This window comes from Pomacea canaliculata, linkage group LG7 (genome assembly GCF_003073045.1).
Source record: "Pomacea canaliculata isolate SZHN2017 linkage group LG7, ASM307304v1, whole genome shotgun sequence".
Lineage (NCBI taxonomy): Eukaryota > Metazoa > Mollusca > Gastropoda > Architaenioglossa > Ampullariidae > Pomacea > Pomacea canaliculata.
The window spans coordinates 21206078-21229139 of record NC_037596.1 but is presented as its reverse complement, the minus strand read 5'-3'; the positions used below and the strand labels follow the sequence as shown (position 1 = coordinate 21229139).

The 23062-nt window shown below is 42.2% G+C and overlaps 1 protein-coding gene across 1 annotated transcript in view; it reads right to left on the bottom strand.

The window, feature by feature from the left end:
• LOC112568968 overlaps positions 1-23062 on the bottom strand; it is a 72466-nt gene that overhangs the window by 42359 nt on the left and 7045 nt on the right. The window contains exons 4-7 of the mRNA XM_025246566.1: positions 7045-7197; positions 6550-6813; positions 6215-6336; positions 5869-5965 (exon numbers count right to left, since the gene is read on the bottom strand). Of these exons, the coding sequence (XP_025102351.1) occupies positions 5869-5965; positions 6215-6336; positions 6550-6813; positions 7045-7197 (636 nt within the window). The remainder of the gene's footprint in view (positions 1-5868; positions 5966-6214; positions 6337-6549; positions 6814-7044; positions 7198-23062) is intronic.

The window sequence follows — 23062 nt, the reverse complement described above, 5'->3', positions numbered from 1 at the left end:
TCTCCTGTGGTCTCACTGTTGTCACGGTCAGTCGGCGTACACGACAGGTTTCACTGACGAGGTCACTCAGTGCATGCTGCTCTCGTCGTGTTAGTAACCAACTTTGTTTACTCTGATGGTGGTCTTGATTGTGGTCTGATATTACACTAAAACTGTTGTATTGTTTCTCTAAGATTTAGTTTTACTTGTATCAATCAATAAGTTTATAATTTAAAGAAATTCAATCATAAATATTTGAGTATATTCACAGCACACTGTTCTCATCCATAAATTGAAGTATTATGAATAATTGATCGGCATTTGCAAAACGGAATTACAATTTTATGTTTCAGTGTTAGCCATCGTTTACACGCTTGACTTTATGCAATTACTTCCCTTTATATTCTCTATTCCCTCCCTTTATGTGTAAATGCGTCTTTAATTATGATAACGGCAATTGATAATATCACATTTATCTCACACCATTGTGAACCAAAAATTATTTTAATATTTTGTTTCTTGCGTACAAACAGTCAAGACACTAACCTGATCATACGACTATCTCTGTCTCTGTCTCTGTCTCTCTCTCTCTGCCTCTACCTGTCTAGTATTGTATTTACCTGTATCTCTGTCTCTCGCTGTCTGTCCCTCTCTGTCTCTGTTTCTCTGTAGTAAACCCATTTTGTAACTACGGTCGTGCATGAGCGACAGCCAGATAGTGAAGTTTACAGAGAATAATTATCAAACAAGCATTGAACTAATTTGCTGTATACATGTATTCCTTCTATTGCTTATTTTCTTTCAATTATATTTTGTTCTAACAAGCTAATTGTGCGGATTTACCTGTTGGTGTTGTAATGTGGGGAGTGTGTAGTTATTCAGTGCACACCTGGCTCCATGACAGTCTTGTTGTTTATTTACACTGTTGACTAGACGTCACTACATTGATGTGTTCTTTCTATTCGCTCTCTTGTATCGTACACAGTCGCTGATGATAACGATGATGACAATATCACATCTGTGACACACATGCAGCAAACACAAACTATTTCTCTTTCAAAGTGAAGTGTACAAACACAGACACGCTGACTAAAGGCGATAGGTGCTTGACAACACCTGCGCTCTGTCTCTCTCTCTCTGCTCTCGGTGTCTCACTGTCTCTCCTTCTCTTTCTCTTACTGTGTTCTCTCTGTGCCTCTTTCTTTCTCTTTGTCTCTCTTTGTTCTCTCTGTTTCTCCCCCTCTCTCTCTCACTGTGTTCTGTCTGCCTCTCTTTCTTTCTCTCTCATTGCGCTCTGTGCCTCTCTGTGTCTCGCTCCCTTTCTCTCTGCCTCTAATCGTTATTTATAGAATACAATTTAACGTTTCCTTCTAGACACACGCACACACACACGTACACACCCACAGACGTTACAACATGTAGTTCTATAAAATTAGTTTTTTGTCGCTCAGTGTAACTGTACTGATCTTACAAACCATAAGAATGAAGGAAGAAGACAATTTCTAGCAGTTGTGTCGGAGAAATCTAGAAAGATGACGTCTTGCTGACGTGGAAATACCATCCCATAATAACCAACATGGTCTGTTGACACCTCGTTCGCTGGCTAAGGAATAACGAATTGTGCCTAAACTTGAGACAGCGAGATATGTCTCAAAAATATTTATAAAAGCTAATTAATGTTAATCCAGGCTTTAGTGACTATCCCAGATAACCCGTGAACGCACAGTAGGAAGAAAACAAACCAACCCTGGAGGTTAGTCTTGAGGTAATATATATTGCGTGAAGGAGAGGTAGCTTACAAATCTTTATTTACGCGGCTAATAGAGTAAACACAGTTATTTTGTTTTGATCTAGTTCTCTATCTTTCGATAGGAAATGGAAAAACAACTTTACTATAAAACAAATGCATCAAGGAGAGAAAATTAGAAAAGACACAAAGATCAGGCTTTCTGTCTATTGTGACAGGGATTGTTTACTAGTCAACAAGGACCGTTTAGTGTGATGTACATGAAACCTCGGCAGGCAATCCAAGGATTCGAACTACATGTAGCTTTGGGAAAAAAAGCGGGTGATATGAGAGAGAGAAAGATAGAGAGAGAATACACAGGTATTGTCAGGTGTGTCTGTTCCTTTTGCTAGCGCGAAGGCTTTTTCAGCTTTTAATTGTAGACAAAAAAAAGAGGGATTTTTCGAGGTTCCTAAAATTTAATGATGCATGTGATATCTAAACTACAGGTGTGATAATATAATTTTTTTAACGGGAAGTAACAATGAGTTTGTTGTGAGTTATGTTCTTTAGTAAAATGAGTAAATAAATACCAACAATATTGCTTGCAACTTTAATTCCTTTTATATCAATATCAATTTACCTTTGACAATCATTATATTTGTTTATTTGAAAAGTCTACTTATCTGTCTAAGCTTTCAGTTAAATACAGGAAAACCAAGGACACAGTGGAACTTCATCAAAATTTTCTTTGATGCAATTTAAGTCTTGTGTTGTTGTCATCAGTGACACAAATAAACAACAGTATTTGATACAATCAGTCTCTGTGCTTTTGTATTATTTTCAAGATGAAACCATCGGTTATTTTTACCCACAATAAATATTTTAATTTTATGATTGAAAATTAACACTTGTTTACTTTTAAATCGTCTTGATTTACGCATGCAAAACTAGATTGAAATAAATTTAGCAACATCATCAAGTTGCGAGACCAGCCATCTGCACTGAGGTGACATCACGAGTGTCACGTGTGGTGTACAGTAGACTGAGGGTGTAAGCAGTGAGAGTACAGGAGACAAGGCGGTGTTACACTGGTTGTACTTTCATCTCGCTGAAGGTGAAGCTCCTATAGTCATTGTGGGTGTAATACCAGCTGATGCCGTCATAACCCGAGGCCCCGTTACCCTTGTATCGGCCGTTGAGGTTCGAGAGGTGACAGATTCTGTACCACCAGGCGCCGTGATATTTAGAGGCACAGTTGCCAGAGTCCTTGTCGTTGTCTCGGTCAAACGTTGTAAAACTCTGGTTGTTGTGATTCTCCATGCTCTCACCTGTAAACACACACACTCAATTATCTTTAAACACAAAGCTGTGTATATGTTATTAATAAGACAGAAAAATTGCGTCATAGTCCTTCACTCGGTTGATTAGAAACGAGAAGAAGAATGACACGAAATGTATAAACAATATTTTCTTATTGATGTTCTTGTATAGTTTATCATAAAAGATAAGAAACCACGGATGGTTTTTGTTCAGTTTCAGACAGTGGTCTTCATCAGATTCCGATGAAGAAGAAATACATGCCAGCACTACTGAAAGGAATAAATTAGCAATAATAACAATAGCACAAACATGTTAATATTTATATTGCACTTGCTTTACATTACAAACAATATATAAATGTAGAATTATAAACGTTAGTTTTCACATGTGCATACAGATAGTAACAGTCACATGTTGTAGGTTTGTGTGCTTTTGTGTTGTTATTGTCTTACAGACAACATTAGGGCTACACTTGTCTACAGCAGGGTTACACACACTGCACACACACACTGAACAAACACACACACACACACACACACACACACACACACACACACACACACACACACACACACACTGCACACACACACTGACACACACACACACACTGCACACACACACACACCAACACACACACACACTGCACAAACACACACACACACAAACACACACACACAAACACACACACACAAACACACTGCACACACACACACACACACACACACACACACACACACACACTGCACAAACACACACACACACACACACACACACTGCACAACCACACACTGCACAACACACACACACACACACACACTGCACAAACACACACACACACACAACACACACACACACTGCACAAACACACACACACACACACACACTGCACAAACACACACACACACACACACACACTGCACAAACCACACACACACACACACACACACACTGCACAAACACACACCACACACTGCACAAACACACACACACACACACACTGCACAAACACTGCACACACACACACACAACACACACACTACACAACACACACACACTGCACCACAAACACACACACAGACACACAAACACACACTGCACACACACACACACTGCACAAACACACACACACACACACACACACACACACACTGCACCACACTGCACAAACACACTGACAAACACACACACACACACACACACACACACACACTGCACAAACACACTGCACACACACACACACAAACACACACACTAACACACACACACACACACCCTGCACACACAAAACACACACAGACACACAAAACACACACTGCACACACACACACACTGCACAAACACACACACACACACACACACACACACACACACACACACACACCACTGCACACACACACTGCACAAACACACACACACACACACTGCACACACACACACTGCACACACACACACCACTGTACACACACACACACACTGCACACACACACACACACACACACACACACACACTGCACAAACACACACACACACTGCACACCACACACACACTGCACACACACTGCACACACACACACCCACAAACACACACACACACTGTACACACACACACACTGCAACACACACACACACACACACACACACACACACTGCACACACACACAACACACACTGCACACACACACACACTATAGACACTTTATACTATAACTACACTATAACTAAAACTCTACAATCATTTCACACAACACACACATGTTATTCTCACACTTTACATCACACACATTATTCACACTACACACTCAAACAATCACACACACTACCTCACCTTCGTAGATGGACATTTGTGGTTTGATTGTGAACCTATTATCAGTGATTGTTACAGAGTTTAGAAACGATCAGAGAGCTGGCTACAGTAAGACATGTACCTCTACCACCCAGGGTGTTTAGGGAATCAGTCACATCTTGTTCACATTGCTCACAGTCAGACACAGGTTGGTGCAAGCTGTGACTGTGACCTTAGTGGTGACGGACGGTGACCGGGGGTCAGTCAGTGATGTCCGCCACACCCCCACTTGTTGTAAGTCTTCACGTGCTACTCACCTTCATGTCTGTGTCCTGCTCTAAGTTCCTGGAATACCGGGAGATACCCGACTAGTTAGACACCTGCATGCTACTAAGTTTATCTTACTGTCTAAAGGTCACGTACCCGCGTCACCCGAGTAGCCGGACACGGTCAGTGTGTAGTTTGTCTCAGGACCGTCCACCCTGAATGTCGAGTACTCAGCGTAGTGACAATGTCCATTCTTCTCTCCAAGGTCTACACGCAGTCGGGTGGGTCTCCCTTTGGTCAGGGTGTGAAGCCTTGATAAACCTGAGACAAGACATGGACTTTATGTCACGTGATTTAATGTTATCTGTTTCTGTTTCTGCCTTACGAGTCTTTGACAACCATGGAAGTATAAACGGGTAAAACCTCTATCCTGGTAGTTTAAGAGCAAATATTTAATTTATGACAGTAACTTTGAGCATCAAGAGACAACGAGATATATATATAGACTCGTGTGGAATTCTCAGTACAACAAAATAGTGGCGCTATATATATTATTATAGATATAAAGAGCAATATTTGTAAAGGTTAGACGTAGACACATTTAATTGAAGAAAAAGTGACCCACACACGTCCCACAGAGTGACATCACATAAACGTTACATGTTACACTAAACATCCTACATAATGACACAACAACACAGTAACCGTGTTACACAAGAGCCACTGACTGTAGTTCAAACACCGAAATGTTAAATGTTGGATAGAAAGAAAGACAGACTCAACAACCTACCCAGCCAGAACTCCCCGCTGACGTCACCAAAGCCGTCTTCATACTGAGTCCAGTTCCTGTAGAAGTCCACTGACCCGTCACGACGTCTCTGGAACACCTGACCAGGACAGACAAGTTCAAAGGTCAAGTATTGTACAAAGTATTTATGGTTTGATGTTTATTTTGTAAACAGATCGTTATTCGTTTTTCAGCAGTTGAACTTGGTGAAAGGAAACACTCGCCCTCATCCTAACGGCTACGATGCCAGCGCCATGTGCTTCATTACCGACTCTCAGGTGAGAGCAAGCTGTTACCTGTCGGTGTTTGTGTCATGTTTGTCACACACTTATAACTGCAGACAACGTACCAGCCAACCTCCGCCACTGGAGTCCATGTCACACCACACTCTACTCGTCTCCTTCTTGTCTTTCAGTCGAATGAAGTGCGCACCAGACTTGGCTCCTGCTTTCTGCCATTCGCCGCACGACTCTGTTTCCATGGCAACAAAGCATTTCACTCACAAGAAAGAATTTGTACAGGAGATGACAGTCGTTACTTGTGAGTAACTTACGACACTTTTACTATTTTTTAGATAGAAATTCTCTGACGAATTCTTCGCGATCTTTCTGCATATGACATGATTTTAAGTTTTTTTCCTTACAAAAGCACTCTCCATGCAGTTAGAAGTGTTTTCCAACCTACCTGCAGCACGACACGTGACTTCCTGTTCAGAAGAAATGGCGCCCAGTTTACACAGACACCTGCCCGACAAACAGAGGCTGAATGGGTCAGGACAGTCCGTGTCTTGGGTACAAGACGAGTTGTACCAGGCTGGACCCGGGTAGGAGGCGGCTGACTTCAGGCAAGTTCTCTGGTAGTGAGTCCACCCTGTACTGGTCAGAGGAAACCATCCTGACACAGCCTCACGTGACGTCACATCATGAAGCACACAGCGCCCTCCTGTGTCTGAAACATGAAGCTATATATATAATAGTAACACAATCTTAATACATATTCAAATTAAAAACTTAAATGAGCAATATTTACAAACGAGAATCAGAGGTGAACGTAACTTTAACACAAGAGAAGACGTAGAGTGTTAAAGGACGAGGTAAGACATTTAAAGTGATAACAAGTCACCATTGACAAGTCTCTCGTACACATCGATATGTTGATAAACAAATGACATATACGCACCTCTAAAGTCAAAGGTTAAGCACATCTGAGCACTAATACACATTTTCTTGCATGACTGCAGGTTTATTCCATCTTGAATGGCGAGAATATGTCCTTTTATCCCGCTTTCAGAATACTCCATAAAGGTGTCTTGTAGGTCACGTGGTCTGCATGCTACGACAGACCAATGTCATCGAGAAGTGAATGAATTACACATTTACCCTCTATGTTATTGTTTCGAATTACTGGTAATAACTGTGTAAAACACTGAATTAAGCGAAATAAAAATAAAGAAAACATCTACTTCCATTTCTTTCTTTCTACTTTATGTGACCTTTCTTCTCTGAACTTGTCTTATTTTTCTTTATCTTTAGAAAATGATTCAGTTTTATTTCTCTCAGCCTTTATCAGCCATTCTTTTTATCAATTGACGAGTGGTGCAAATATTTTTATTATTTTGTCGTCTTCTGCATAATTCACTATTTTGATACTCACTAGCCAGACATTTGATGTCACGTGATGAGAAGAAGAAACCAGGACGACAGAGGCACCTGCCCATAAAACAAATGGCGTTCTTGTAGGAGCAATCGTCGTCGATGGAACAGTCTGTGAACCAGTCCTTCGTCGTGGCGGATGTGGTCAAGGTGGTAGTTTGTGTAGGTGGTGAGATACTTGTGTGATGCCACGCCATGAAAAACACATTAGCTTGTGTTGATTGTTTCAAGGAGAGGAGAAGCGATTTGGACTGGAGAGAACATGTCATGTGGGGCTCGGGACTGTCACTCAGGGTGAAGGCCAGACACAAGTCATCTTCACTGCACGAGGTCATGCACTCACGCGCTGAGGTCACGGTAGTGTTGACAGACTCAGCAACAGTCGAGGTGTTGTGCAGCATCAGAAGTGTTTGTAGTTTGTTGGTCAAGATGGTCGTCTGCCGCTGAGGGTCGGTCACGGCGCTGTGGATGTCGTCAGCACTAAACATGTGACAGTCCTTGTGTCCTGCCTCGTTGTTGTCACACTCAGCACAATACGTGACAGCCACGCAGTCCGGAAGTTGATAACATTTCTCCACACACTGGTTAGCTGAGGTCACGTGTCTCAGTCTCGAGCGCCCGATGAGCTTTGTTTGAAGCAGCTTTACCCCCGCAACGTCTTCACAGTCACGCACCAGGCCCTCTCTCTTCAGCTTCTGACAATATTTGTCCTTCATAGCCGCCAGCTTGGCCTTGACCCTGACGTGATCAATGGCGTAGCGCAGTAGTCGACTGTCTTCACCCATCAAGGGATCGGAAAAGAGGCTCTCCACAGAGGTCAGGTCATAGCTGATGGCCATAGGGTTCTCCCTCACTGACGTCAGCCACGTGAGACCGTGAGTTTGTCAGCAGGTGGAGGAACCCCAACAGCGATCGTCGTTGTCTCCACTTCAGGTTGCAAACTGTCCGCTGCTTGCTGCTGATGAGAGGTCAAGGTCAGGGAGTGTCCCAGTCGCGCAGCAGCGAAGTAGGTGGCGGCCGCCGTCACGTGACTCTGTGTTTGCTGCGTAGTCGCTGTCCTTCATGGTGTGGCACGAGAGTTAACGACGCCCGAAGCGGGCCCGTGACACGAAGTGTGTGCCGAAGTGTGGAGGAACTCCAGGTACACATCGTCGTCGTCAGTGTCAGTGAGTTTGAGGATCCAGTGGAGAAACACCGAGCTAAATGGCGGCGGTTCTAGCGGTGAAAGTGTCACGTGGTACGAACTGCACGTGGCTGTTGAGACGACCAAGATGTTGTCTCGCAGTTTTGTGGGAGAGGGTCCTGAAGTCGTCAGTTGCCGAGAATGGAGGCCCACCCGACATCACCAACGTGCGTGGTGCCAGTCAGCAGCTTGGTCAGGTCGTCGGCGTCGCCACCACCTTGGAGGTGAAGGATGTGACACATGACACATCTGACGACACAATCACACTAACGGTACGTGGAGCGACAGTCTGGAGTCACGTGACCGCTGCTGTACTCAGTAGAAAAGATGGGGAGGGTGAAGCCGGGGTCACGACCTGACCTTAGAGGGTTTCCCTTGAGGCTGTTGTAGCCGAGCAGCAGATAGTCAGCCACAAAGGCATCCTGAGTGATTTGTTGACCAGAGCATTCTGGAACCTTCTGGTCAGCTTGAGAATCTTGTGCTTTACACAGCAGAAAGAGGTCAAAGTTCATTATTTTTATTGTACACGTAGGTAGAATATTGTGTTATTTTTTTCTACATTTGGTTCTATACTGTAGAATAATAAACACACAAAGACACTGGTACAAGGATGCTGTGTACTGACATGACGGGTGCTGGGCAAATGTGTTTAGTGTGTCACTGGTGTTGTGTGTGTGTCATGTTTTAGTTTACAATGTGTCATGTTGCAGTGTTGTGATGTGTGTAGTACTGTTGCTACTCACAGACTCTGTTTAAGAGTGTCGACCGTTGTTTGCCTTCAGTCAACTTGTGAGTCACCTCCTGGCTGTGAGTGATTGTAGTGATGAGGACACAGACCGAGAACCAAGTGTGTTAAAAAAAACCGAACCAAACCAAAAAATAAAATAATTGACTGATCCTTTGAATACTGACAAATGTTTTCTACGCTTTGCACCTTAGACAGTAGTATATATATAATTAAGTATAATGTTAAAAAGTAGTTTCAATATGTTTTATAATAATATTAAACTAACAAGAAAGTTAATGACCTAACTAAGAATTAGTTATAACAGAAAAACAAAGCTATGTGTTTGTGCCCATTGTGCCGACAATCATAAGACCAAACACACGTGTAAACATTGATTGTCCAAGACTATGACCAGCAACATACCTGTGTGACAGCTGTGGCAACGAGTTTGTCCTCCAGTACAGACTGAAGGCCAGTGTCACAGTCAGAACCTAAAAATATCAAAATGACAAAAAAAAACACACATACACAAATAACTAACTTTAACAAGTAAACTGATAACTAATCTCTAGAAATTACTACACCAAACCAAGAAATATTATGAAATAATATCATGAAAGCAATTTGGTCTCTTGATAAATTAAACGACTTGTCTCAGGTAAAAAACTACAAACGCTGACAACTCTAATTGTAAAAGCAAGATTTAAATTTTGTAAATAATGCTAGTGAATATACTAATATATAATACTAATACATTTGTACATTAGTCAGCACAATGTGTAGGAACACAGATAATGTGATAATGTGGAGGATAATTACCGTTACAGACACGGCGCCCATCGCGAGGCTCAGCTGCTCCTGTAAAACGAACGAAGACTTGTGAAACAAACAAACAAAAGTTGTAAACAAAGCGACAACAATCAGAGACACGTGGTCTCAGTCAAGTACACAGACTGACACAACCATGCGGTGAACTCACTGTCCACTCACTAAATAATTTGAAGTTTGCCAAGAGGCCGTCTGTTGACTGGTATCATACTTACCTGTAAATGTAACAAATCCTTCAGTACAACCTGTGGACAACAAACACACTGGCACGTGGGCATCAGAGTAGGTTTCAGTAGGAGTTTCCATCATTTAAATACTCTCTGGGGGCTGCCACCACTTGCAGAATGTCGGCTAATTGCTTAGAAACAGAGCAGAAAACAGGACCTCGTGTATGGGGAGCCACTCAGGCCATAATTAGTGATTGTAGACACAGTGGACGTGTTGATTATCTCAGTACAAAGCTGTGAGTTCAATAGCCAGACACGGACATGACACTGAGTTGTGTTTGTAAGTGTGACCAGAGTGTATTCAAGGTGAGTAGTTGTGTTTAAGTTGTTATTGCATCACGTGCTAGAGGATAGATGTCAGCTGTGACGACAACAGCAGCAACAGACGGACGTTTACTGTGAAGCGTGTGGTCTACAGACTCGCCTGTACTTGAACACAATGCCAGTGACAAGTGATGTAAGTGGCTAGCAAGACAAGGGCCACTGTTGTGTAAGAGGTCAAGACACTCAACACGGGTCACGGCGGCCCTTCATTAACTCACTCACACGAGAGCCTCACTTCCGCTTCCTCCTGAGGCCGGCCTTGACCCTGCATGGTGTGGAGTCTTGAGGTCAGTGAGAAAGTGGAGTGGCTGGCATGGCAGTGACACCCTCACACCCTCCTCCTAATGTGTTTTTCATCTCTCCCTCCCTCTCCCTCTATCTTCATCTCCTTTAGTCTGTTTACATGTTGACTCAATGTCCCGTTGCCAGGCAGCCTCAATATTTTTTAACATTGTCTGAAACAAGTTTTGCTTTTTAAACTGATTCTTGATTGTTAATGTCCATTTTCTTTTGATGATGCTGATATCTTGGATGCGTTTTTAGCGGTTTTATTACTTTAAATAAATTATTTTATTTTATTAACCTGAGCTAAGACATATTGAAAACATTAGATCATTAAAACTTCCCGTAGAACTGTACAGACAAGGTCACTGTAACCCTAGTAGCGGGAGAAGGTTTCCCCTGTTCCTTGTGTCTTCCTGTCTGCCTCCTTCCATCCCACTATTCCCAGTGTGTTCAAGAGCAATGTCGCCCACTTGTTATCAGGAGTCTCATTGTGCAGCCTCGGCACGTGACGCGGACTGTAGTGTCGGCCTTTTCTACTCTTGTCGTCTGTTGTGTGGTGAACACAGGGAAAACACTTTTCCTTCTCTCCATCGTGTGTGCAGTGGCATGATGCTGATGTGCGCCTTTCTCCTTCTTTTGATAATTGAAATGAAAACTTTACTCTTCCCTTGTATTTGCTTTTTATTTTAGTTTTCAGAGGATGACGTCCCTACGCCTTGTTATGATTCTACAGTTGGTGGGATAAGTGGTTAGTCATACCAAGGGGAAAGGGGGATAACTGTTACCGCCTTCCCAGTTTTGTCATGAAGTGTGAATACTTGCTCTGATGAGCGGGCACGTGGGTGAGAGTTAACCTCTATACTCACTACTCACATCAGCAGTAAAAGGTGAGTTGATACTCACTAAAGTACTGAGTAAAGTCAACAAAGAGAGATGATACTTCAGGCGGCTGGTCACATGGCTGCTGTAACCATGAGGGCTGTAACACTTGTAACACTTCTGTGCTCCTACAACACCTGTACACTGTCACACACCCTCATTTCCTTGCTCAAGGGCCCTCTAGCTTGTACACAAACCACCCTAGACTTTAATTTGGGGTGGTTAGTACCTCCCCATTGTTAGTACAATAAACTCTTAATGACAAGTCGTGCTACACCCTACATCCATACTGTACACATCCACCCAGTCGCATCACTCGCTCTCTCACAGAAAGATTAATCATGTGACCTCCTTCTTTTAACACCTGCTTCCCTTGGCCTTTAAACCACTCAGGGACAGTTGTCTTCTGCAGGAGTAAGGTGGATAATTGTAATGTGATCACGTGACCACAATAGATTCTGATACTACTGCCTACACTCTAAAGAGTGGTCCAGAGGCCAAAGGTCGTCGTGCGTACATATCCACAGAGACGAAAGCGAGTGTAGATGAAGGTGAGGTCGGAGAGACTGACACCCGCAGTCCCCCTTCTCTCTCTCTATCAACATGCTGTGCTGTGTGCTGGTCTACACACCAGTAGTCGTGACACTAACGACACATCTCTGGCCGACATGCCTCCATCACAGCGACATCTTTAGACGACAAACGACTGTCACATTACACAGACCCAGGGCCGCCAGCAGGGGGGCAGCACCGTCGCTAGATGACAGGTCAAGGACCGACTGGTCAGAAACTGTACAGTGTTGTACCCAGGGTGGGTCTACCCTTAGGTGGACTAGACAGGAGCATAGGACGTCGTCATGAAGGGAGGGACGCAAAAACTGCTATTTGTAAGATGATTAATGTTAGAGAAAATATCATTTTATAGAATTACATCAGCAGGACCACTTTCATTTGCTTGTAGGTGAACACCATGATGTTTTCTCAGTACGTGTATCACAGAATAATCCCATTATTCAAAGGTGTATTTGCAGTGACCAGCTCACAATCGGGGAAGTAGAGGGCGAAGGGGACGGCAGAGGGGCGGCGATGGAGGATGGGAAAGATGCTGGTGGCGCAGACACGGAGTGGGGCGCGGATATGTCTGCTGCATATTTGTCTACTTTTTTTAAGATGACTAAGGTTAGGAACAATATTATTTTTATAGAAATACATAACCAGGACACCTTTTCTCTGTCTGTAGGTTCGCTTCACTCGCCAGTTTCTCAGTTATTGTTACAGTAAAAACCAATTAGTTGAGAGCCACTTGAGGTGACCAGCTAACGAGCGGGGAAGAAGAGGGCGGAGGGTGAGTAGGAAGGAAGGTAGAGGAGTGAGGGCGAGGCGGTAGTTTTAGATGGCGAAGGGAATGGTCAAAGGATGGATGGGGCCACATGAGAGCTTCACTTTTCTCTCTTCTATCCTAAGTCGGAAGGAGTTAATCAAGCATATGAACTTTGATCCCTATGGAACTTAGCTGATGTCACGATCGATTCTAGATGACAGGTGAGGACATCGGTAAACTGTACAGGTGATGTACCCAGAGTTGTGTCTACCTTTAGGCGGACTAGACAGTCGCACAGGGCGCCTTCAGGTGGGTATGACCAAAAAACGTCCTGCTTTTCTTAAGATGAGTAATGTTACAAAAAATATCATTTTTATAGAATGACATAAGCAGGGTGCCTTTATCTCGCGGGTTAGCACCATGATGTTTTCTCACTACTTGTATTATAGTGAAATCATATTATTCATCGGAACTTTTGCTGTGACCAGCTGTGAAATAGAGGGCGGGGGGTAGTGAGGTGTTTGGGGCTGCGAACGTGGATGGGAAGGGGAGTGGTGGGGCAGACACGGAGTGGAGAGCAAAAGTGTCTGCTCTTTATTTATCTTTTTTTAAAAGAAATATAATGTTAGGTATAATATCATTTTGAAATAATGAAATAAGCAGGACACCGTTACTTTGTACGTTCGCTTCACATGGCAGTTTCTCACTTCTTCTTACAAGAAAAGCCAATTAGTTGAGAGCCACTTGAGGTGACCAGCTAACGAGCGGGAAGAAGAGGCGGAGGGTGAGGAGAGGAAGATAGACGAGTGGGGGCGAGTCGGCGGTTTTAGATGGGGAAGGGGCGATGTGCACGTGGGGCGAAGTGTCGGCGTTTTCCGCGTCGCTAAACCTTGAACATCTCACATCGTTCTTGACGAAAAGATGAGATACACTGCATCGTGTGTGTGTGGTATATACAGTATTTTGTTCTATTAAAATCTGTTTGACATTTTTTTTTTAGTTTTTGGCAAATAGGTTTTGAGAAGGCAGGAAGATCAGTGTCAGTACAGTGAGTACAGCGTACCAAGTCCTTAGTCTGTAGATGAAATGACAACAGTGGTACTGCACACCTGTGTTTATTTGTACCGCTACAATTCAGGTGAAATAGGCCACACAATGTTATATTAACTAGCCTGATACATGTTGACTCGACTGATGCATTGTACAACATGTATTAGAAGCTGTATCAGTATCTACTGTCACGGAGCCGCACGTGTGGTGTCAGCAGTGCGTGACCTCAGGCAGGGGCCTGGGAGGGGGGTAGGCTTTGTTGTGTCCAGGATTTTGTGTGGCAGAGGACTGCGCGTGCACTCGTTAATTTGTTTGTGGGGCGTGTCTACAGGTGTGTGTAGGTTCAATAATATTCTCTTACCAGCGGGGGATTCTCCTCCGTTTCCTTTATTTTGTAATTTGATTCAATAGCTGTTTTCTTTTCCTTTTCTTTTGAGTTCTTTTATGACATTTTTTGCTAACCTATTTAAACTACGTGATGTAGATGTTTTGATTTCCTATCAAGTAGCCGAAATGTCTCAAAATCGTTTTGTTTTCCTTCATAAATATCTCATACACGTTGATATTAGAGATAAGAAATGTAAAGATCTGTGGCCTACTTGGAATCAATACTTTACATTAATAATTTAATTAATTATTCAAATGTGTGTAAGGAAAACCAAGTCCATGAAAAAGAAATACAACAATTTTATTTCACATATTTAGCCTCATCATTAGAATCAGCAAGTCAACATTGCGAGACCAGTCATCTGCACTGAGGTGACATCACGAGTGTCCCGTGTGGTGTACAGTAGACTGAGGGTGTAAGCAGTGAGAGTACAGGAGACAAGGCGGTGTTACACTGGTTGTACTTTCATCTCGCTGAAGGTGAAGCTCCCCCAGTCTCTAATAGCAGTTGATGCCGTCCTGACCCTCGGCCCCATTCGCCTTATATCTGGTGTTGAGGTTGGAGTTGATACACGAGGAGTACCACCAGGCGCCGTGATAACTTTCGGCGCAGCTGCCATACCAAAAGTCGTTGTCTCGGTCATAGGTTGAAAAACTCTGACCGTTGTGATCATTCATGCTAAACCCTGTAAACACACACACACAATGCTTAATAAGAAAAAAAAAACCATAAAATAAAACACTACTGTGACTATAAGAAATAATAAATAGTACCTCTGAAGTTAAAAGTATTTTTTCTGCATTGTTTATTATGATAAAGTTAAAACCACAAAGGCAACCAAACAGGTAACAGTTGGAGAGTAAACTTTATAAAATACGCCATACACCCTGAATACAACCCTACAGTCAGTTTTACAACACATCAGATGCTGGTCTTATTAGCGAGTACAGTGTGGCGCAGGTATGTTGAGCTTATTACCTACAGATAAAACTTGCTGCGTGTTGCACAAAACAACAACTTCGTCAAATTTCTTACATTTTGAGGTCACGAAAAAAAGTTCAAGGTTTTTTGTTCTTTTTTTTTGACATTTAACGTAGTTATATTTGTTATTAAAGGATTTATTCCTACTGTTTAGAGTCGATAAATGTGGAACTCATATATGTTAGGTGTGATTAGAAGCGAATTTGTGTGATGAAGAAGACGACAGACAGGTGTGTGCCGTCGATACATAGTATCTGTCCGACTGTGTAGGCAGACTGTCGTCATAACCTGAGAGCATTTAAACACTTTATGAACATTTACAAAGGGTTCTCGACCATTACAAAATGTTTAAATGCTATCTGGGTAAGCAGTTAGACGATGTCGAAGTCGCCGTCTGTGGCGTCGGTCTCTGTGAGTTCTTGTTACACCTCGGTGCTGGCGGCGATAATGAATGTCCATCTGTGTAGGGTCTTGCATTGACATGGGTTGATGTGTGATGTTCTCAAAGCCAGGAGTTTGTGACCGGTGTACCGTGGATGCGCCCTCCAGTTGATGACATTTGTGTCAGGTCCACGTGCTCCGCTATCATAAAAAAACAAGTGTCAAACAAAATGGCGAATTGCAAGGCAAACCTACAGATGGAAGGAGAAAAAGAAGCATGTAGATAACCGGGCGACACCTATCAACGGAAACTAAGTCAACCAGCGTGTCATCAGGTGTTTTGCCATTTTTGTTTAAAATGTCCGGGTGAAGTCATTTCTTAAGAAATTCACGCTTAAAGTCAATGTGTTAACAGGTGTTGTACCCAGGGTCGGGTCTACCTTTAGGCCAGCTAGACAGGGGCATGTGGTGCAAATACGGAAGCGAAGGGAAGGCAAAACGAGGCTGCTGTTTTATTAAGATGGCTAATGTAAAGGAAAATATCATTTCGATAGAATGACATCAGCAGGACACCTTTCCTCTGCTTGTAGGTTCACCACACGCGAGTTAATTAGTTTATTTATTTAATTCCCTGTCACTGTGTCGTTAGTGCTGTGTACAGGGGGACACTATTGGGGATGGAGACTTGACATCCTGTAGTTTTCTACTTACTGTTGTGTCTCATGGTCGTGAATATTTTACTTTTTTATTCCATTTTTAAATTTATTGTTATTCTCTGGTCATATTACGCTTTGTTTAGTTCTCAAAGTTAAATTCTTGTTTAGTTCATTTATCGTTATTATCTATGAGTGCGTCTGTTTGTATACAGTGTTAACGGATAACTTGGTGTTATGTTTTATTGACAGAGCACTTGAACCTGGTTATTAAGAGATAATACTACCCTTTACCTTTGTATGTGCCTCACGTACACACAAATTAAAACAGAAATCCCTTATTTTTTTTAATAGTTTTTTTCATGTGGTAGTGTGTTACCCAATGAACAATGTTTTGCTTTGGCTCTTCTTTTTCGATGAGGATTAAACCTTTTTGAACGACTCTTGTAATCCTAATTATCTCATAAAAATCCACAGTGGGCGTTTTCAAGTGACGTCATCACTTCTTGCTGGCTGCATCAGCCGCCATGTTGAAGTGGTAGTTACAGAAGTTGCCAGAAAAGGAATCGTAATCATAGTCGTCTGCAGTATAGAAGGATGCGGAGACAGGCCCTGCAGTACATGACAAGTTCCTACAAATGTATCTGTTCATAGGATGCTTAACATTATTTTGAACCAAGGAGACGAGAGCAGAAAACTCACCAAAGAACCACGTGGTCTGGTGTGGAGGGCAGCCGTCTACTGTCACGGACTAGTCCCTGCCTCCAGTGTTTCTTCACCTGAGTATGGTAGAAGGAGGTGGAGGGGAGCAGGGTGGAGTAGCCCGCCCTGTGTGTCGCCCCTCTGCCATGTAATTGTCAACAGTGTAAGAGAGGACGGATGGAAGGTTGAGGGCGTGATTGTCCTGTTATAGTTGGAAATCGTGGGTCTCCGGACACCACGTATATTTTGGGCACCACGTGAGTTGTGGACCTCGTGAGCGAGGCAGGAAGTGCTCACCCCGAGTGGGGTGTGACAGGAGTATATATAGACGAGAGTTGAAGGCCTAAGGGGGGCGATCTTTGGATTAACACAGACGGTGTGTAAAAGTGAAGAAGCTGTTTTTGGAAGTTGCTAGCGGGAGCAAGGTGTGTCGTGAGACAAGAAACGAGTGGGACCAGAGAGTCTTGCTGCAGTCTCCAAGAAGCTCTGCGATTGTCTGCGGAGAAGCGAACTCTACTGCTGTGTGCGGGGAGTGAGGCCCGCTCGAGACGGCTAGAGGTTGAACAGCCGGAGTCGGTGCGACGACGACGACGACGCCTTCAACTGTAAGAATGGTGGCCCGAGTAGAGGAACCCCCCCCCCCCCATCATCCAATTCAGCTAGAGAAGGCCTGTCTTCAGCATCTCTACTGCTGTGTGCGGGGAGCGAGGAGGACAGTGAGTCATTCATACTCCTTTGAAGAATGATCAGGGTAAGAGCCCATGTTTGAACTGTTTAAGAAGACAGAGACACTGTGAGAAGCGAACTGGTAGAGCGGGACATTATTAGTAAGTAGTGGTGCATGTGCACCTTTATTCCTTGATTTGTGTGTTGCCAAATATTTGTGCACGTGGACCTTTCGTGCGATTTGAAAGGTGCTCTTTAAGACGTCTCTTCACCAGTGCCTTGATTATTGACATGTTGTCATAGCTACCAGTGGATTTCAGTTAACAATTGTCGAAACTGCTGTTCTCCTGTGTATGCTTATTTAAGCTTGAAGTTCTGTTTTTATGTGTACTATTAAACCAAACGTCCCAACCTGAAGTGATCTTGTGTCGTTTTTCGTAAGTCCGACGACAGGTCGTGACATCTACACAAAGGTCTTACAATGGAAGAGAAGTGGAACAAAACATTAGTCTGTTCCAAACACTGTGTTGATGGTAAGAAGCCAGACGTTTTACAAACTATTAAACTTTGTAACAATGTTCTGTAGGTTTTACAGGTTTTGAAAAATATTTCCCCTAGTATTGGTTAGTGACAGTGTGGAATGTTAATAAACAAGACTTGCATCATACATGACTCTGCTGACAAATAAAGTATAGATATAGAGTATAACAAACACTATTTCTCTTTCATCATTCTTCTTTAATACATGTGCTTTGTTTATGTTGCATCAGAGCTGATGTCATTAATCAGTGAAACTCAATTTAAAACAAATAATACAACACTGGTATCTAAGAATGACAGAGCAACGAATAATTACGATGGAAGACAAGTGGTAAACATTAGTCTGTTCCAAACACTTTGTGGATGGTAAGAAGCCAAAGTCAACCTACATTAATTTTCAGACTAGCTTCTGGCTGTCCACTCTTTATTTCGTAGTCATGTATAGTTGTCGTCGGTAGAAAAATAATGTAAAACAGTGTTTGATACAATCAGTCTCTTTGATTTTGAGTTTTTCTTAAACTATTACTTGATTGTTTTCTGTTAAATTGTATGTTAATCACCACACTGACATATACTATTACTATAATTACTATTAGTGATCTCTACAGTTGATTACACTTTGTCAGCAGCTACACACAACTCATGTGTTAAACATAAATACACTTGTCTAGGTTATAAACTTCTTGGTTTACGCAAAGTGAAACTAAATTTCAAAGAAATAATACAACACTTGTATATAAGAATGACACAGCAACAAATAATTAGAGTATGTGGCACTGTGTTTAAATTGTTAAACATTGTGAGGCCAGTCATCTGCACTGAGGTGACATGACGAGTGTCACGTGTGGTGTACAGTAGACTGAGGGTGTAAGCAGTGAGAGTACAGGAGACAAGGCGGTGTTACACTGGTTGTACTTTCATCTCGCTGAAGGTGAAGCTCCTATAGTCTCTGTGGGCGTAAAACCAGTAGATGCCGTTAAGACCCGAGGCCCCGTCAGCCTTGTATCGGCCGTTAAGGTTGCAGTGGGCACAGTAGTTGTACCACCAGGCGCCGTGACGGAGAGCGGCACAGTTGCCAGGGTTCTTGTCATTGTCTCTGTCAAACGTTGTAAAACTCTCGTTCTTGTGATACGCCATGCTGTCACCTGTAAACACACAAAATAAATGACAAACACAAAGTCCTACACTACACACATATTATCGCAATTAATATATACAATTTTCTTTATATCAAACATGTTATCTCAGTGAAGCTCATGATAAAAAGCAAAACACCTCGCATGTCAATCAAACATTAAACAACAGTAGAGTGAACCTCACGACACCTCTACAGTCAACATTTACAACACATCATAGCAGCCATGGGATTTAGTAATATCACACGAGATTTACTTTAAATATTCCAAATTACTTATCATGAGTCTTTAGTCCATAAACATTATTTTTGCATTTTTTTTGTGAATTTATAATTTATCAAGCATATTTACTGTTGATGTGTAGTGACATCTATTTTTGCTGGTTTCATGACATGATCATGTCAACAAAATACTAAAGAAAATTCATTTTTCTTAACCTTTGGTTGAAAGTTGACGAAGGAAAAAAATACAGAGATGAACACCTGACCAAACACACAAAATACACTAGTCGGGCTTGTGGTCACAAAAAGCACATCAAGATTTTGTCATCATTCCATTGTGAATTTGGATTTTTTCTATTTAAAATCATCATCATCGTCGTCGTTATCGTCATTATTATAAAAGCAAAGATTTTGCTGGTCCAGCAGTGATTTAGCTCCAAGCACTTCACACTACAGCAGTGTAGCGACACCAGTCTCGTCAATTGTGAATCCCGCTGTAAAACATGTTGAATGTGTTATCTAAATTCCTATTATGGTTAATTTATAGCCATGTAATGAGCTGTCTTTTTTTCCCCCGTATAGTTCCCTTCTTTGGTAATCATTTAACTGTCTCTGCAAAATCACGGCGACACGGAACAGCGACTGTTGCAGGATTCACTCGGTTTCAGCAGAAACTTTAAGACTGACCCCGGGTCACTGACTCGCCCACTTGCTCAAAATTCTCTAACCAAGCATCCTTCTTTCCGAGTTTTTGCCCTTCTGTTTCAGGTGAAGTTCGCCTTAAAGATGCTGAAGTCCCTTCGACTGATGACTTGTCACTCCGGCCACTCTGAGGTCGTGCCGAGAAGTGAGATTCTTGTCCTCTCTTTCCCTATACTACTTTGCACATTGGTAAGTCACAACGAGGGACGCCATTGGTCACTCACTCACCAGCATATCTAGTAGCCAACATCAACAAGACAACAAACACCCTACTGACGCTCCACTTCGCCTGTAGTAGTGTGGTGGACAGGTGACTAAGCCCCACTCCCAGTCAACCTGGTGGACAGGTGTGTGAGCCCGTGTTACTCTCTACGTTGTCTTTATTGACACCTCAGGTACGCCGTCCTTCCTTGCCCAAAGGCCCTCGGGCATGTCATCAAGCCATCCTAGACACTAATTGGAGCGATTGATACTTCCCCTAACATGACAGCGACTCTCTTCCAAAACACAGACTTGATTGACGATGGCGGTGACAAATGGCTGTAAGTTTACTACTTCGACTGTCCTTGGTTTACCATACTTTGATTTTGCTACTATTATTATTATTGTTTTTTTTATTATTATTATTATTATTATTATTATTATTATTATTATTATTATTATTATTAAGTGCACTTGCAGCCAGTTCACATAGCACAAGCACAGATGGTCCATGGGCCGTAAAATGAATGTCATTATCCATGTTTGCCAGACTACATTTGGTGAAAGTATGCGGCATCAAATGTCAATAAATGTAGTTTAAAATATTACTGCTTTTCGTGTTGTTATGTAATTACATTGTGAATGTGACATCTAGAAATCTGATGGGCGTCATACCAGTAGAAAAACTACTCTGTACTGCTATCAGAGAAAACCCACACCACAGGCTCATTAATATTCACAACTCTCAATATCAAACACTTAGCATCGGCCTATTGCAGTATTTAATGAATACTTTTATTTGTCCCCACGACAATCATTAGATACCAAAAATTACGTTTTTTCTGAAGTGTTTAACTCTGCTGCATATACAAAAAACAAACAAACAGACTAAAAAAAAAACCCAAAAAAACCCCAAAAGATTCCTATCAAAATGGCTAAAAATGCCCCTGGGCTTACAGCCATTAAATAAATTTTAAAAAAATGTTCAAAATGGTACAGCTCTACTTATGTTGCATGCTTTTCACATAAATAACAAAGTTATTAAAACAGTGAAAAAAGGTGTCCCCGCTACTCCCATCGGGTTTATCATCTGAAAAGTTGTTAAAACTAAATTACTCTATGTGTTAATGTTTGAATGTTGTTTGATAGGATTTGATTCTTATGCTGTATTTAAAGTTGTTTAAATAAAGAAAGCAGGATGCTGATGCTGACCAAAATAAAAGAAGAGCAAATGTAGTGACTATTGAAGTAATGCAATACTGGCAATAAAAAATGCAGCAAAATACAGAAATTCACTAATACAATGAAACAAAATAGTAAAATGACTGACATTTGCATTAAGAAGCCCAGGGAAATCCCAATATCATCATCCTGCACACACCTGAAATATTGCAACCTGTGTATACTACATTTTTCATCTAGAACCAGAATCACTTTTCTCAGCAGGCAAGTGTCTGTCTCCTTTGACAGGTCATCTTTGCTTGGCCAGTAAACACCACATACCCAGCCCCCTCTTCCCCAATTAAGTTAATTAACACTGTGCGATGTTTATCATAATTTAGAACATGTGCCACCCGTCACCTGCTTCTACAAAACCTTGTAGGTGTCACCAGGAGTGGTCTCTGCTTTACTACCTCCAGGTACAATTAGTGGCGAATATTACCAAACGAGCCTTGTGTTGTTTGAACGCCATAGATACCCACCAACAGTGTTATATTTTAAACAGAACAATGAGAAAAAGTTTGTGACTAAGAAAAATAGCTTTTGTATTCATTTAATGATCATCCATGTCAAAAATTTGTACCTTTTGTCCTGATCTCATCGGAAGATTGGGTCCATGTTCGTACACATTCACTCAGTACATGGACTGATGTAGCAAAGTAGAGAGATAGATACAGATACAGCTCGCTTTTGTGTAAAGTCCATTGGATATAATTCACTCATACATCAACCAGCCAGATACCCTCTAAGAGTGTAAGTGAACCCGTGTTCTTCTCCCTGTTAATGTTCAAAGGTCACGTACCCGCGTTACCCGAGTAGCCGGACACGGTCAGTGTGTAGTTTGTCTCAGGACCGTCCACCCTGAATGTCGAGTACTCAGCGTAGTGACGATGTCCATCCACATCGCCGAGGTCTACACGCAGTCGGGT